The sequence below is a fragment of the Cyprinodon tularosa genome, unplaced genomic scaffold, assembly GCF_016077235.1.
Source record: "Cyprinodon tularosa strain WSP-4 unplaced genomic scaffold, ASM1607723v1 ctg332, whole genome shotgun sequence".
Classification (NCBI taxonomy): Eukaryota; Metazoa; Chordata; class Actinopteri; order Cyprinodontiformes; family Cyprinodontidae; genus Cyprinodon; species Cyprinodon tularosa.
Genome location: NW_024039044.1, coordinates 1,852,175 through 1,870,535, shown reverse-complemented (window position 1 = coordinate 1,870,535; position 18,361 = coordinate 1,852,175). Strand labels below are relative to the sequence as shown.

At 37.4% G+C, this 18,361-nt stretch overlaps 1 protein-coding gene across 1 annotated transcript in view; it reads right to left on the bottom strand.

Moving 5' to 3' along the window:
• Positions 1–18,361, bottom strand: part of cdh13 (cadherin 13, H-cadherin (heart)) — a 496,790-nt gene that overhangs the window by 351,592 nt on the left and 126,837 nt on the right. Inside the window, exon 2 of the mRNA XM_038293940.1 lies at positions 13,932–14,040. Within this exon, the coding sequence (XP_038149868.1) occupies positions 13,932–14,040 (109 nt within the window). The remainder of the gene's footprint in view (positions 1–13,931; positions 14,041–18,361) is intronic.

Below are 18,361 nucleotides of genomic sequence, written 5' to 3'. Positions count from 1 at the left end.
AAAGCTTAAATTGACCATGTAATACAGTCTGAGATGATTTACCTTGCATCACAATTAGCACTTTTTTTAACAGGAATTTCTTTTTATTTTGCATAGGAAAACACAGAGCAGGATGTACTTCCTGAGGAGACTGAGGTCGTCCGACATCTGCAATAAGCTGTTGGAGGTGTCAGTGTTATCTCCTACACCGTGGTGTGCTGGGGGAGCAGCACATCCATGAAGGACACCTCATAACTGGAAAAAACTGTTAAGGCGAGCCGGCTCTGTGATTGGCAAGAAGCTGAACACTCTGGGGATGGGGCAGAGAAAAGGACACTTAAAAAACTGCTGGACAATATGGACAATGCCAGCCATCCTCCGAACATTGTCTTCACCACACAGAGGAGCCTGATCAGTGGGAGATTGCTCCTCCCCAAATGCAGGACTAACAAACAGCTGAACTCCCTTGTTCCCCAAACCATCAAGCTGTACAACTCCTCAGTTGGGGAAGGGGGAGGTGATAGGAAGAGGGACAAGGGTCAGCACCGCGCTCCTTGGACATCTTGTGCAAATATTACCTGTTGTCATTCCTGCAATGTTCGTCTCTCTCACTGTGCAGTAATACATGCCAACTACTGTGTAGCCTGCGTAATTTTTTTGAAACTTATTTATAAGGTCAGTACATCTCTGTAGTGCAAGTGCAATAATGCAAACCAACTGCTCTTTAGTCTTTCCTCAGGACTTTACTGTGCAGATATTTCTATATCTAAAGGAAACATATTCCAGTACATTACAAATTTATATATGCTCTTTATACTATATACACTGTTTTTTTATTGTCTTTTGTATTTGTAATCCCAAAGGGATAAATAAAGTGTGTTTTTTGTTCATTTTTTTCTTTTTTTATCCAATTGTAGCTGCAAAAAGAGTTATTTTTTATTTGCACTCTTAATACAACAGCTGCCCCAATAGAAAACAGGTGAAAGACAGACAGCAACTGACCCACTATTTTACATGGAAAATTGTTTTTTTGTTATGTTGCTATAATTTCTGGGGAAGCAAAATGCTGAAAAAAAGAAACATATAATCAGACCCCAGCTGCATTTCACCAGTGCATCAGATGTTTTGACACTTTTCTTTCATTCTGATTGTCAACATTTCCTCCCAGTGTTCCACTGATTTATACTTCTGCATGTTTGACCGGCAGGGATCCTTCAAGTGTAGTACTGGATAATTACTACAGCTAGTTTAAAAATGAGGTTCTTAAAACTTAAACACCTTACTGAGAAACCGTGTAACATTTTTCTGTTCTTAAGCTCAAAACAAACTGAATAAAAGCTACAGTAAATTGGCATCACCAAAAATCTAACTAGATTTACTCCCAAATATTATCAGTTAAAAACCAAATTGTACAAAAAAAAAAAAAAAACAGAATTAAACTACAACATGGCAAGGACAGAAAAAAAGTCTTAATTTATAAAAAGAAAATGAGTAGAAAGTAACTATTATCACTACACATAGGAGAGAACCTGAGGCATGGTTTTCCCTATGTCCTTCTGCTTTCTAAGAGAAAACTCACACAGACCAGTTAGCTGAAAAACTCATCCTCCCAACCATAAGTCAAACAAACATTCTGCCACATCGCAAAATACTCTTCGGCAATGTGCTTAACTGCAGAGTTCACGTCTAAACTCCTGAATAGTTCAAACACTTTAAGAATCAATGGCAATCAGACTGCAATGCAAAGCTGTCAGCCAGAATACAATGGAAAAGCAAATAGAGAGCAGAAAATCGAAGCAAAACTGTAAAATGTCAGGTTCAGCATGAAAAAGCATGACTGTATAACAATGATTTTACAATCAAAGGAATAAGTTATACAGCTGAATGTAGCATAAAAGTTATGCTCTTGGAGTGAAGAAAATGAGCAATAAAGTCTGGGCTGGAGGGATAAAATAATAATTTAGGCAGGCAGAACTACTTAATATCAGTAAACGGGAGCTTCTGAACATTAAATTGAACTGTGAGGTTCCTACAGGGTTGTTGTGTCTTAGGAATGAGATGGTGGTTTTATTTAAAGAGTAAAAAGTTTTCAATGTCCCACAGCAGTCTGTCTTTCTATAACACAAACAAGATCATCATCCAAAATTACAAAAAAAAAAAAAATTCTTAGCAAATGAAGCTCCTTTAAAGGACAGTTCTAGAAAATTCTTGGGCATTTACTGTATAGGGCAAAAATGTAAGTGAAGTTAAATCTTTAAATTAGAACTTATTGGGATTACATTTATTTTCAACAAATATTTTGTGAATTTATGTAGCACAAAATGTTAATAACCCCTAACCAGCCTGCTTCATGACCTTCTGTTCCATTCCTTACTTGTGTTCAGAGTTTGCGGGTTTCTCTTCCTCTGCTGTTTGTAAAGTTCATCGTTTAGATATTTTTGGCTGTTCTTTAGCTGCTCCACATTTTCTCTGATTCGCTCATCAGGTTTGTAATCTTCCATCACTGCCTTAGTTTTTAAACTGCTTAATTGTCATTGTTCGATGCAGGATTCTTTTGTTCACTGCCTGTTTATGCAAAATGGTTCTATGTCCTGTTCCTCTACTGACAACTTGGTAAATCCTTCTTCATTATTACCACTCTTGACCTTTCTGCCTCCAGATCTCCTTGAATTTGAATCCGACAGAAATAGCAAAAGACAAAAATGATACCTTTACCTTGACTGCTATATAGTAGTAGCCATTCAGAATTTCCCCTCTTTCCTTGATGGGTCCTTGGCTGGTACACTACAATTTCCTTTGTAAACATCAATCTTTGTAGTAAAATATTCTTTCTGTCATGATTTGTGGACATTAAGATCTAAATAGAAGCGTTATCTCCTAGTCAGACCCTGTAATGCAGTGAAAGGGTGGCGTCAGAGTAAAGAAAATTGCATGCCAAGGAAAAGGCCGGTGGCTGGAAGTTGGATGGGATTTCGCTGGGAGCTGCAGGGGGGTCCGCTGCCATTCGGCTGCCGATTGACTGGGAAAGGCCATTTTGAATAGCTGCTACTGTATTTGAGCTGTGTCCCCCTCACATTGAGCTTTTCCTGCTTGGTCTTTTCCTGCAGTAGTGATGGATCTGTAAACTGACCTCCTCTTTGCCCCTGATGGCCTGAAATTGCTTGTTGACCCTCAGACTGCTAGTTCCAGTTTGCTATACAGCATTAAGAATGAAAAACTTATCTGCTGTTTCTTATCTAATGTAATCTAACAGAGATCTTATTGAACATCACAACTTTGGCTTTGCAGGCATTCATTTTTCTTCTAAATATTTCTGTAATGAGTTGAAGATAGGCTACTACTTTATGCTACATGATGAATGTAATCTCATGCCTCTTCCAATAGCTATAAGCATCCCTGCAACTTTCATCCTAGCTTTTTCCCTCCAGCTTCCTGTTATGGACGTCCGCTGATACACTGCCTTTGTCTGTCACCCTCTCTTTCACTTACTTTAACAATTTTACATTTCAACAAGTTTGTTAGATTGTGTGATCAGTTATCTTGACTGAATGCAGCTGTTTTATTAAAACAATCTGCAGAGGGAAAGACCGATGGGATAAACCTCATTAAGAAAAAGAAGAACAAACTGAATCACATTTTCATCTTATGAAGGTTGACATAAAAGAATACTTTAATACTGGAATTTTAATTATGGCTTATCAAGGTGAAAATGTTGTTATAAACTCCAAAAGCAAATTAAAAGATGCTGCTAAGATAAAATGCAGTAAAAAAACTATTGGTTATAAAAGGGGGAGAGTAATTGTCAATAGAACTGAAGGAAACAAATAAGAAGTGGTTTTACTGCACAAATCAACTGCAATAAAACTGAAAAAGTTTACATGTTCTGCATGTAATCCGGATAAAGGATGACTAATAACCTCAGGTCACCTCAAATCTATTACTTTTCATCACTGTTTATTCCGATGTATTCATCCTGATCTGGAAATGCTCAGATAAATGCCCCCTTTAACCCAGACCTCTTCAGACTCAAGAGGAACCCTGTATCCATTCAACCGCATCAGAAACTCTCAGACTCTTTTGTTTAATTTTGGTTCTATGGAAAAGATTTCCCTTGTCTGTGGTGCTCCATCTCTAATCTATCAAAGCTTTTCCTGACACCATCTACCTCCAGCCTGCAGTCACGAGTTGACCCAAATTAGACTGAACTGAGCCCAGAGACAATTTCTCTCTCTGGAAACCTGCATTGGTTCCTTATTTCTATCAGCTCAACCCTTAAAACGCGACCCGTTGGTGTGGATCACAAACAGCCGATCGTCACATGTCATGCACTCTGTCCTCATATTACAAACATTGCATGTGGAACCACCCACCACATCTTCTGAAAGTCACGCACACACACTTGCATACCCGTTGTGGTAATGGCCTTTCCTGTAATTACAGTCATTCGTCAAAAGCATACCTTGATTTATGGCCAAATTAAAAATACACCCCAAAAAGAAGCTGCAGGTCCTGGTAGCTCCGGCTCCGCAGAGTGATTAATGTGCCGCCATTAGAGGCGTGAGAATGGCATGATCCGGATACGCACCCTGCCATGCAGAGCACAGGAGTTTCAGTCCATATATACTCTGTCTCTGGATTACAGACAAAGTATTACAGGTGAGTGATCAAAGTGGCTTCAGTGAGGGTAGAAATGCAAAATATTGTGCCACAAATTTTATAAATCAGAGCAATAATATGAGAGGAAAGGCTGCTATGGATGTTGGCAAAGGTACACTTCTTCAGTTTTATCTTATTTGTGATTAACAGTAAAAAACAAACAGTTAAAACAAAACAAAAAAATTAAATTTGAAGCCAGAAACAGCACTTAAATATGTTTTAAGCCTGTTGGTAACAGCAACACTTTTAGCTATACTGTTCTACTTTATGCAGAAAAATGATTGATGGTTATTTGTCTTCAATAAAAGGTGTGAAAATATAAGTTATACTGTGGCATTATGTGCACTGCATTTTGCAGCATAATGGAAGAATGAATGATTTTGGTCTTTACACAAAGAAAGAAAATGCCATCTACTCAGCCAAGGTCTTGCATGAAGAGATTCTCCCAAATGAAATATTGCTGAGGAAGTGGTCAACCTTTAAAGCTACAGATAAATCACAAGACCTCCTTTTTTACGTCACATGATGGACTATTCCTCAAAATATGTGTATTTAGACTGTATGTTTACCTGCTTGTTGGTTGGGCAGGATCAAGCTCTTTAAACTATACAGACGGTAGAGCAGATTGGAAATAATCTAAAAATAAAATCATTTAAATAACTTTTTGTTTATTTCAAACTTTAGGGCTGTATCAAAATTCCAAAACTGTTAAAGTGCCTCTGTGATAAAGTTTGAGAAATACAGACAAGAGAGAGGAACTGGGCCAGCAACGGCAACTTTTGAGCTCAGTGCAATAATTAAGCTGTGGGCACTGAGCCAGTTAGAAGCAGTAATACATCCACAGACCACTGCTAAAAGCAATGCCAACATTGACGGGGGGGAATTTCTTTAAGGTAGTCTTTTTAGGCCACATCTTTGGAATGCTTAATAAAGTGAAGCAAGTAATGCTAAGGGCTTCCATGTTTCCAGGAGTAATCATTTTTTTCATTTTGGGATAGTGTGAAGCAAGCCATGTTTTAGCTCTGAAGAAAAAGATAAGGATGCTCTTCACATTTCTACTCCACATTTTATCAGGCATCATGGTGGAATGCCCCATAGCTTTCTAGTTCAGCACCATATTCAAAGAACATATATCTGCATAATTAACTCAGTGCAATGTCTTTGAAAGATGGCCTTCAGCAGATATTAAACAACTAACTTTGTTCGAAGTAGGTATGGGTTTTACCCCAAAACAATCAAAGATGCTGTAAAGTATCGGCCAAGCTGCTGAAAGGACACTGCATCAACTTTACTGCCATCTCTGAGAGGGAAGTGACAAGCCACGAATCAAACAAGCCCCAGGAAGGTGAGCCATAGCCCCACCATCAAATCAATACATTTCATTGTTTCATTATGGCACAACCTGTCGGGATAAAGAGCTATTAAAGTTACCTTTAAGGAATAACAACCTAATATGACCCGCAGTAAATATCCATCAGCCGCTGGCCTGATTAATCTGTTGGAAATTGAAAACCTCCAGAGAAATATGGCAGATTCACTCCCATAAAATAATTAAAGAAAGCCTCCTCAGTTGAATTCATTCTTGAAATTGAAGAAATGGAGAAATAATTTCTGTCCCTGCAGATTACTTTCTGGCACAGTGGCTTTAGCCGCAGTGACATTTTTTCTGCTATTGTCATTAAACCCAAAACCTGACAAGCCATTGATAATAATATTTAGCACTCAGATTTAGTTATGTTCATTATTAACCTGGGACTGCTCTGATCAAATCTGTTCAGCAAAGCCCTCTGAGCTGATAGAGCAAAGAAACACCTCGTGCCAACCGGAGGGTGTACATTATAAAACATCCTTAGGTCTCAGGAAAGAAGTTCTCAATGGAAGTTTTTTCTCAGTGGAAGTTTCTATGTTTTTTGCCTTTAGTGAATCTTAGATTTTTGAATTTAAGCAAAGGTATATTCCAACCTAAAAACATCAATTTCCCACCATTTCCCATGGTGCATTACAGGTCAAAGTGGATTGGTAAAGCTTGGACAGAGATAATGAAAAATAGTGGCCAAGATTGTTATTAAATAAAATATTTTACATTTTCTATGACCCAAAATTAACTTTGAAAACTTTCAAAAGCAAGAATGTAGCTAAATTGGTCAAGAGTTCCCAGACTTTTTGAAAAAGAGTTCTGTTGATACAACAGATTTTTTTTTCCAAAAAAAACATAACAGTATTTCAATTTTATTCAATTACAATTATTTAAAAACGAAACACCAGAACACTTGGGCGCCAAATCTGGGTGAAGCATCGACAGCCAGATGCTCACAGTGTTCCAACCATTAGGGAGAAATGTTCTTCTTTTTATTATATAAGATTCTATGAATTGTAAAAGAGATATTACTCTTAGTGTTATCTGGCAACACTTCAATTGCCAACAAATCAGCCAATGATGTTATGCTGTTCTGTGCCTCTTTCAAATAAAATATATATATATAATTCATTTTTATGCAAGGACTAAATTAAAATATTTTAAGTTATCAGAATTGTTTTCTTAGTGACATTTCACAGTGCTTCTTTAAAATGAGTATGAACAAGCTAATTAAAACTCCTGCTAACTTTCTGTTTTTAATTAAACTGAATATAAGGTTTTCATGTTCTCCCTGTGCATGTATGGGATCTCCCTGGTTACTCCGGCCTTAGGTGTGAGTGTGTATAGGCAGGAGTCAAGTTGTGAAAAAATAAAGAAGGGATTTTTTTTTTTGGAAGTATACATAGCCTAATTAATATATTCTATTAACCTAAAGCAATATGCATGGTATTGTTGTTACATGTCAGATACGTCGGTCATTGACCTTGACCAAGACACCTTACAGTAGAACTGCAGACAGTCCCTGGATTGGCATGGCTATCACTGCCCCTACATAGTTAGGGACTAATTTCCCCATGCGATCAGCTTCAGTCATGGTAGGCCACTTTTTTTACTTTACTTTGGAGAATCTTTTGGCAATGAAATAATTTTTTGGAACAAAACCTCACAAAACATTGCAAATTAATATCTGAATCCTTTAAAGCCAATTTTTCTTTTTATTCAAATTCAATTTATTAAATTGAAACAGCTGAAATAATTTTCAAAATTTGAAAAACTGCTTACAAATTGAAATACATTAGAATTAGCCTGAAAATGAAATAAGCCTATATATATATATATATAATCTAATAATTGTACTCACCTTTCAAATATTCATTTAGAGTATTTATTTTATAAAATATACTGTTTATCAAAAAATCAGAATTGCTTCTATTGGCTAATTTAAAGTAAGCTAAGCTACATGCTTTGAAACCACTTTGTCAAGAAGAGCCAGCACCATTGCAGCCATGCAAAATTCTGCAGGCAACTGTCAGGACAGCTCAGTGAAAGCAACTAGGGGGATATTTCATAATTCTGATATAAAAAAAATATATATAGTTTTGACTAGTCCAAATTAACTGAAATATCTTGATTATAATTCCGGATGTGTGCAAATTTAAATGACCAATCAAATCACTTCATTTGAGATATCTCAAAATGCATTTTGACTCTCCAAAAGATGATTAAAGATATCTTGAGTTGTTATTTTCCCCTACACATAATATAAAAATATAAAACATCATTAAGGGCAGTCAAAATTTAGTAAATATTTTTTGTCTATTTTATTAAGATTTCTGTATCTCTATAATGGGTCTGTATTACAAGCTGTCTTTTCAATTCAGAGGGCCCCATGCCTGTCTTTGCCTAGGGCCCCAACTTTCCTAAATCCACCTCTGCTTCGATTCTCTCCTCTGGGTTTAATCTGTTGTGCCAAGAATTACCTCCTCTGTCGTGGGAGCGCACATCGCCCTAAACTTACACCCATTGATGAAAAAAGGGATTGAAATATGATTGAAAAGGGAAATTTTAAACAGATTCTTAATGTTTTTATATTTCTTATACATGGATGCCTTAAAATGTATAGTTTTGGTTGACAGATAGATAGAGTCCATGTGCTACAGTCAGTGTACAATGAATTCTCTGCCCAGTGGATGCCAATTCCCGATTTTGCTACCAACATCATTCTAGATCATTTCTTCTGACACTTTATTGGTTAAACTTAGAACCTGGAACCTGCAGAAGACCCCCCCTCCCCCCCTTATTTTCTCATTTATTGTCCCAGACTTAAGAAATTCATACCAACAATCACAGAGAGCAGGTATTATTATGTGGAGAAACTAGCCCAATTGTAAACTCATTATTTCTCAAACTAAGCAAGGGAGAGAAATCTCGGCAACTTAGAACCTGGAACCTGCAGAAGATTCCCTCCCCTCCTTATTTTCACATTCCCTAAAATCGTGTTGTCCTTGCCACTTTGCCATGATGCTGTTCAGAACACCGTCACCTGCTCCGCCGGTTGCGCCACTGAGGTCGAAAATGAAATCGCATTTTTCCTAAGGCTACTCATAAGCACACAGCCTGCCAAATGTTAAAAGGGCAATATTATTGCCATTTGTGTTAATATATAGTGGACATTTACACATTAAATGATAATATGTCACAGGGGACGGTATGGGGGAATGGTTTTTAAGATTTTTTTGAAGAAGGGGGATGCCATCCCCTCTCAACTCGAGTACTGTGTATTGGGTTGTACTGTATGTTGCTGTGTGTTTCTGTGTTTCCCTGTGATGGAATGGTGAACTGTGCGCGGTATACCCTGACTTTCACCCATTGACTGCTGGAGATAGGCACCAGCTTTGGATTAAGTGGGAGAATATGGATGGATGACAGCAAAAACTATTCACACAGAACCAGGAGTACAAAAAAAAAAAAAAAAGATCATAGCGAGTCAAAAAATATATAGAAATCTGTCAATTTATGGAAATATTCCTTCCTGCTGCTTTGTTTAGAACAATAACAGCTGATTTAATATAAATTGCTGACTTATAAAAAGGTTTCTTAGATCAAAGTTCCCACACTGTTACATTTTAAGAGTCCTGCCACTGAATAACAGAAACTTGCTGGAGACTTTCAACCTCAACATGGTTGATGAGGTTTGAATTAAGAAAGATTTTCCCAGAGGTTTTTATGAAGGCTCTCAGCAGGATAGAGACTCAACTTTGATTTGTAGATTTACCTGTTGGAGATACCGGTAATAATTTTATGGAAGCAAATAATTCTTTCAGATATTACCTAATATTATTCTATGGTATGCATTTCTCAGAAGAAGAAATTACACTGAACTACAAAGGTGAGAAATAACTGAAGTGGATGGACTGATGAATCAGCCGAGCTGATTAAATGCTACAGGTCCAGTATTTGTGATGAAGCGGGTAAAACACTTCAGAGGCCATCATGAGAGAGAAACAGATGATGACTGACAGCCAGCATATTGTTTGTGACTGTGTTTGGTACTGAGATATGGCCATTAGTCAAGATGAATCTCCTTGAACCCTGGTCGGCACCAACAGGTATCCCTCTAACAGACTGCCCCCCCGCTGGTAATTACACAGCAAGGTCTGCAGCAGGTGGCACAGCATGAAGATGTATTTCCATAAATCTGCATGTGTCACTGGGACCGGCTGCAGCCTCTGGCATTCTCAGTGATTATTGCTCATACTCAATGGACAATTTGTTCAAATGTTACAAAAAAAGCACAGTTAGAAGATACGATGAATGCTCAGGATGACATCTACACAAAGCCATGAAGGGGCTTATTTACAGTGTCATGAAACTGAGACTACTGTAGAATCATCCCAGTTAAAAAAAAACAAAAAAACTCTACTGTCACACTTTACCCATGCTATACAGCTATGTCATGCTGTACCAACTTACTTGTATAACGTTATAATGGAAAAATTTACAGAGCCTTCTATAGTTTCTCATGGTACAAACATAAACTTTAGTGCATCTCACTGGGATTTTGTCAGACCAAGTTTAAGTTATGGATGATTAGAAAGTGCTTTAAAACTAATCCATAGTCTGCACCTTTACAGTAGGTCTCATAGGGTTTAGCCTTAAACATTCTCTAATATCTGCAGTGTGTAACTTTTGCATCTTGTTCTTTATAAAATGACTAAGTCAGATTCTTGGATTTAAGTATATATTTTAAATACCGGTATGTCAGTCTAACACATTAATCTGCTCTGATCTAAAGCACATCCTGGCCATCACTGCAATTTATCTGGCCCTAATGAGCCAAAGAAGCATATTATGTTATGAAACAGCCATATGTTCTTTAAGAGTGTACAAAGAGGGTAAAACTGTAAAATAAAATAAATAAAATAAAAATAACATCATGGCGGCTCCTAGTAATGCTCTCGCCAATTCCATTATAATGTAACATTCTATGCATCACACTGACAACATCAAACCAAAACATTGCATAATTGCACCATATATTTAATGCTCTGAACTTCCATATCAATGCATTTTTTGTACCATGATTTTTTTTTGTCCCATGCTGTTTACATTTGATCACTGCTGGACTTATCATGAAATATCATGATAATGTGCATAAAAAATTACAATAAAAGTTGTCTAAGTCTAAAGTAAAATCTTTGTAAATTGCATGATGAACTCAGACGTTTAATTAATTTCATGTCTAGATTCATTAGCCCCTCGAAGAGTCTGTTTGATCTCTGTCCATATTTGGGGTGCAGACAGACATTTACCTTGCGCCTCTCTCTTATAACGCTTGACCTCAGTCATGGAGGAGGATGGGGGAGAGCGCTGGTTAATTACTCCCCCCCACCAACCTGGCGGGTCGGGAGTCGAACCAGTAACCTTTGGGATCCAAGTCTGACACCCTAACCGCTCACCCACGACTGCCCTTAGCTCCATTAGCGGGAGCTATGATGTCTCTCTGTGCTTATCTGGTCCTGATTTTTTCCCCCCATTTTTGCAGTCCTGGGCAAGTCAGTGCTTTTCAAAGTGCTTATAGTCTGTCAATAATACATTCACAGTCTGATGGTGGTGAGCTACATTGTTCTTCTTTGACTATTTGAGCTGATGTAAAGAGTCAATTTCACTGTGAGATCAATAAAGTCAATCAATCATAAAGGAACAGAGAGTGAGCTCTGATCATTTTGAGTTCAGTAAAACATTTCTTTATTAACTATGGTGAAACAGTTTTAATTAAACAGTTTTAATTAAATTAACTAAAGACAACCTGCCGATGAAAAATATTGGATTGTATTTTGTGGTACTTACCACAAACTTTATTACCACTTTATATTCAGTTGCAGTCGCTATGAATGGCAGCAGGATATCCCCCAGAGGCTGACCGCTGCAGAGAGCTTCCAGTGGGTCTTTCCAGCACTGCTGCCCGCCATTATGCTGGAGGTCTGGCAACAACTGCATATTTTGGTAGGATCATAATCCTGATACACAGATGATGTTTTGAGGTCTACCTTCTCGTGTAAAAACATGTTAAAACTATTTCCAACTCATCAAAGTGATTAAAGTCAAGCTGCTCTCTAGCTTGTAGCTAAGGAACAGAGCAGGCAAACAACCAGAGCGCAGAGCATCAAGAGCGTCGAAGTAAAATAGCAACTTGACCTGCGTTTGGCTGAGCGTCCAGATTTGGCCGTTAAAGGTTTTTGAGGCCTGGATCGCATTCTGTGTGAACACACCTTTTGGCTGCCATGCAATCAAGTAGAAGTGCCTTTCAAAAACAAATGCAACTAAGAAGGAAAAATCAAAAATGTATTAAATGTTTCTTAAGGCACGTTCAAACAAAACAAAGCAATCTAAAGAGAACATGCAAGCACTCAGCTGTGTGTGGGTGTGTGTGGCCACTAGCATGCCTGTCATTCTCCCCGTAAGCGGCAGTGAGCAGTGGGACCCCCACGACGGTGAGAGGTGTTTCTGCTGACAGGAGCATATTCAAGGTAATGGAACCACTCTGTTGTATCAGAGCAGAGCACTAAGGCAGAACAGAGTTCTGTCTCCAACTACACGCACCACTGAACCTCCAGATGACAAAATGCCTCAGCAGCTGACCAAATCAACTACGATAAAGCTGAAAGAAAAGGAAGGAAATTGATGGAAAAACTCACATATTTGTCATTTGTTTCTGTCTAGGCACTAAAGTAAGTATTTTTAACCGCAGAAAAACTGTTTAAGCATACGCAGCACAAATAACATAGTAAACCCCTTTTAGAAGCACTGTGTCAATTTAGCTACAGAAAAAGCTAATTTAAGTTTAGGTAGAGCACATAATGTGCATTCCACTGAGGCAGGTATATTTATTCACCCTGTGGAGCTGAGGAACATGGGGGAACAATCGGGAGAACAGCAGGATGATGAAATAAAGAGGAGACGGGGTAATGAGAGAAGAACTGAGACAAGTTGGAGAATAAATGAGAGACTGCATTAACAAACAACAAATGATTCCCATTTACATATTTCCTTTACATTTCATCATATCGCACAAATAAAAAAAAAACTAAGCAAGTTATCACATAAATAATCAGTTACTTGGCTCTGTGTTAAAAGGACTACTGTAAGTACCATGTTGATCTCAGGATAAAGACACGTCAGGCTGCCATATCTGACAAGTTGAGAGGAGCAGGCTCTTACCTAAAAAGACTCTACCGAGGATTTCTACTGCCAAATAAATGATGGTGTTTTAATGGATGCTGCTGCTAAGGCACTAAGGAGCATTAAGAAGGAAAAATAAAAGCAGATTTCCTAAATCTAAATAATTCAGAAATACGCTTCTTGACAAAAAATCATTATTTCTAAACTGTTTATTTTCTATATTTAACTTTTTTTTTATAAAAACATATGCAGTCTGCACACAGAGACAACTCAGGAGGCAGAAAATTGTCAACCCTTCGACACAGAATGTAAAATAGTGACGAGTGAAATGTGGATATAAGACACACAGCCTAAAGCTGTCTTCAGGGGAGGAACAAAAAAGAAGAACCATGTTGGAAATATCACCCACTCAAGGAGAATAATTTATAGGCAGACACAGCTTATGTTGTTGTTGCCTGATTTGCACAAAGAAGCAGTTTTATTCCGTTTTGGAGCCATGATTGATATGTATTATGGTGATGTGAAAAATAAAAGAGGCAATTTGTGAACAGACACAATCCTGACCTTGACTTGAAAGAAAAATCCCCTAAATCTCCCCAACATGGGACTTTAAAACCCACCAGTTAACAGACATAGACAGATTTCCGCAATCTTGAGCTACACACATATTCAGCTTTTAAAAGTCCAGATTTTCATCTAGAAACACATGGGATGAAATGACTGAATATCTGTGGTCTGGTTCTGGTCCTTAACTGACCTCGTAAAAGAGGATGGCCTTTCCGGAAAGGTCCAGCATACACCAACTGGTAGTTTTTGACCTGGAAGCCAGGTACGCAGCCAGCATGGGCTCCTTCTGCTTGAGCGATCTGCAACACAGGAAAAAAAACCATTAGAAAATGTTCATCTTCTGCTCAAGTCTCTATTGAAGACATTCAAACTGGGTTCTGGTTCTCATCTCTGAACTGAATTCGTCCTGTTGTTTCTCCGACAGCTAATTCTTATTCACATTATACAAATTGGCATGCATTTGATGTTTGACATAATTCATGTTATAAGAGACATTCTGCTATGTGTATTTATTTATACAATCCAATTAAAGCAAGATTTTAGTTAAAAGACGAATAAGGTTGTGGTTTGATCAAAAGCTTTTAAGAACACCCCATCCTGTAAGTTCCAACGTTCACAAGTTCAGCAAGAGAAATTTGAAAAAATACTGATTTCTTTGTTTGGCTCTACAGTAAGTTACCAATGATGGGACATTATACCACCCAGGGTGGCATAATGTCTAAGGAAAGATATAAAAAATATTAAGCTTTTCCTTCCAAAGCTTTTTTTTTTTTTTATGTCCGCTCAAGTGGGAATGGGTGCACCTCTCTATTACAAAGTTTATAATGAAGAACCTGGTCTGTGGTATGTTACAAAAAATGCAATTTTGTAATTTGCTCTGTAGGACTCTGGACAACAATGCACATTTCTGTCTAAATCCTAAAACTTTTGTTTTCTTTTATATTTAATACGCCTTTACACTTTTCTGTGAAAATATGACAAAAAATATCTGGAGAATATGTTAAACCCGGAATAAAACAAGCATGAAAGTTTAAAATATGAACAAGTCAAATTAATAAAGAATAAACCAAAAATGTATGTTTAACAATTTCCATATTTGTGAGGCGACAGCAGTAATGTAGTAAAAACATAATTGAAAACAACAGCAAAATCCATTACATTTTGACAAAATATATATATTTTTTGGTTTTATTGCAAAATGTGCATGTTGAAGACATAAAGTGCCTACTCAATGCCCAAAATGACAGTTTCTGAAGTTTTAAAAATGGAAAATCTTGTATTAAAGTAATGCCTGTTTTTGCCAAAATCTCACCCGGCACATTTGCGTATTAGGGAGGGGAAAACCTGTAGTTAATTTGTGTAGAATCAGATTAAGGCAGGTAAATGTGTACATTTGCCGTAACGCCAAAAACTCTAATAGATAATGTACGCTATGTTTTGCATTGTTGTTTTTTATTTTCAAAGTAACAGTTTTCTCAATCACAAAGGCATTGAAATATCCCCTGAATGAAACAAGGATTGCTCCATTATTACAATAATCAGAGGAAAGCTGAGCAGCGTGAACAGGCTGAGAGAGAAGCTGAAGGTAGAAGTCTTATTTCAGTGCTTTAAGTGGCAGTACGCAGTACAACCACTTCGTAATTGTAGCCCTCAGCATACCGGGCTGCATACTGGGGTGCCTCCAAAGGGAAAGTAAAAATGCCTGTGACATATTTTCAGCTAAAAGGTAAGCTCAGCCATTTGGGGGTCTACCAAAATACTGTGTAGTGCCTCCCATCCGGAAATAAACAATAACCTATCAGTATTAATGTTTAGGAAAAAAAGCAGCAATAAAAAAGGGGACCAAATAGAGTCTTAAAAAAAAAACATTTAACTAGTTGTACACCAAGCATTAGTAGTTCCACAAAAGATTAATACGTTTTATCAGTCATTAAGAACAATTAACCAATACAACAGATTTTAAGAATGAGGAAAAATGAGGAAATAAATAAAGTAGAATGACTAAAATCCCGCATTGGGGAGTACAATAGAGGGCTAGTACTCATCTAATAAGCATACTAAGAATAAAGTATTATTCGCAAAGGATAAACATTATCGGTAATTATTAGGTGACATTTTTGTTATTTGTGATGATTTTGTAAATGTAATATTAAGGACAGGAATTTAAATTAAGGACTAATTAAGGAATTCAACTATCAACTGCTTTCTTCACCGTCTTCATTAAAACTACCATTACATACAACATCAATTTTTTTTCTGCTTTAAATATGGGTTAAGCAAAGTTATTGCCCGTTTCCATTCCTTGTCTTCCCGATCACCAAAAGTGCTGTCTTTCAACCCTTTTGTGATCTGTGAATAATTCAAAACTATCATGTAAATTAAAATGACTTCATATTGTTATCAGCTATGTTTTGTTTTTAAGGATAAACTTAAGATCTATGCAAGCCCCCTACATTTCACACTTAAATCAAGCCTAAAACAGTCTCTGAAGCTCAATTATCTGATACTAGACTACGAAGCCAAACGGTATCAAAAATGCTGTGAAGCACTCAATACTGCAAATGCAGTGGAAAAAAGTTTAGTAAAAGTGTTGATAAGAATAGGTTTTTAAAGCTAAAGAATAATCCCATTCAAACATTCTTCAGCATTCTTAGTTTTCCAATATACTGTGACATGTTAAGGCGGGCACACACTGTACTATATTTTCAATCTTTGTACTCAGCTACAGCTCAGACTGTAGGAACAAAATGTTTCATTTTTGTTTCCTACAACGAAACCAGGTTCATCAGTTCACATCTCATGATGTATGTTCTTACACTGTTCTACCAAATGCTCCGATTTGAACTAACTGTTTACAACGTACGTCCAAAAACCACACCTCTGACTGAGTGCCGAAAGATGGCCCTGTACGGATAGGTCAATCTGGAAGAAGAAAGAGAATTCACCTGTTTGCACATGCGCAGTTCATGAGGCTCATGTAAATCGGCTTGTAGATGCTCGTAGCTCTGCTTCAACAGCAGGATATGCCCACGAAAACCTCACGAGGGCCGACTGATTTACAAACATTTGATTTTCTCCCGACCTTAAGATTCCTTATGGAGAGTTTACCTCTCGTTACCCCCTGGTATACTACCCAATGCATGACGCACGGTGAGGCTGAAAGTGGACCTGATATGAGTTTCTCACAAAACTGGAGAATCAGCTCAAAAAAGGCAAAAACTTGTACCGAATATAACCACCTTTATATAAAACAACTGCAAGTTGCTGCCCAGTAATTCAGCATGCCTCAGATCATTTACTTAAGTATTTCATTAAGGTTTATTGCTGTTTTCTACTGGGAAAAAGTTGACCTGACACAGCCCCCTCCATAGCTTTCATAATGTTTACTCCTAATTACTCTATAGAGAGAGCAGCAGCCAATCTCAGCTGATGTTATAGTATATAAGACCTGGGGTACACCTGAGAATGCAGGGGGAGGAGATGTTTTATCCTCGACCACATGTCTTTGGGTTCCTGAAGGACTCTAAATATTAAAAAATGATTGAGAAAGGAACATGAAAATTGCAGAACGCTTTATAACAGATGTACACTTAAAGTTGTTTAGATATTATTTAAAGGAAAAAAGGGTAGAACTTCTATCTATAGAGTAGAACATGTCTTAAAGGTATCTTAAAGATCAAGGTATACCTCACTAACTGCTTTGACTTAGCTGAACAAGTGTGAAACACAGTCTAAAAGGGAAAAACATGATTGAAAAAATAATATTATGAAGAAATCTCTAACAGGAAAATTTCTAAAAAAAAAACTAAACAAGAAAAAGTTAGTAAATGAACTATGAATAAATTTCAAAGAAAAAAATGTGACAGTGTAAAGTATTTATTGAACTATACATCATTTATGTTAGCAGGCTTTCCAACGGCAGTTTGTGGAGTCTCTTTAGAGGTCTGTCTGCATGATGAACTAACTCTGGCAGGCACTCAGACATGGAGGTCATTATATATAATGTCGGAGGAAAGCAACCACGGCACTCAGGGGATATGTGCTGTCCCTACACGTGTCACAATGTTAATTCACTTCCATCAAAGGCTTCCTGACAAGGCGGGACAGTACATTTGGGTTTCTATAAACATAACATCCCAAGGCCTGCCAGGGAACAACGTTTCATAGGAAACGTTCAGCACAGAAAAGACAAAAAGACTCGAGACTTCACACAGGAAACAGTGGCATTAGCGTCCACTTTAGTATCCATTAGGAGGTAAATATTGCCATCGAATCTCAGTGACTAACAGCGGGTAAAAGCACTTAGGTAACACAATGTTAATGGCAGCATTGTTTGTGTTTGGAACAAGGTCTATTACTGCGGACTTATTTGGCAATTTTCTCATCCAAATAGTAAGGATGGACAACAAATTGGAAAATATTAGAGAATCATCTGAATACTAGCAAACAGACTCAAGTTCATCATCATCTGAAAACAAGATTCAGTTTAATGGACATATTCTCCCTGTTTCAAAGCATTACTTTCACTCAAAACTAAGAACAGAAAAATCTATGTGTGCGAGATGGACCATGAAACATGGTCTGGGCTGTGTTTGCATGATGGTATGATAGCGCCACAAA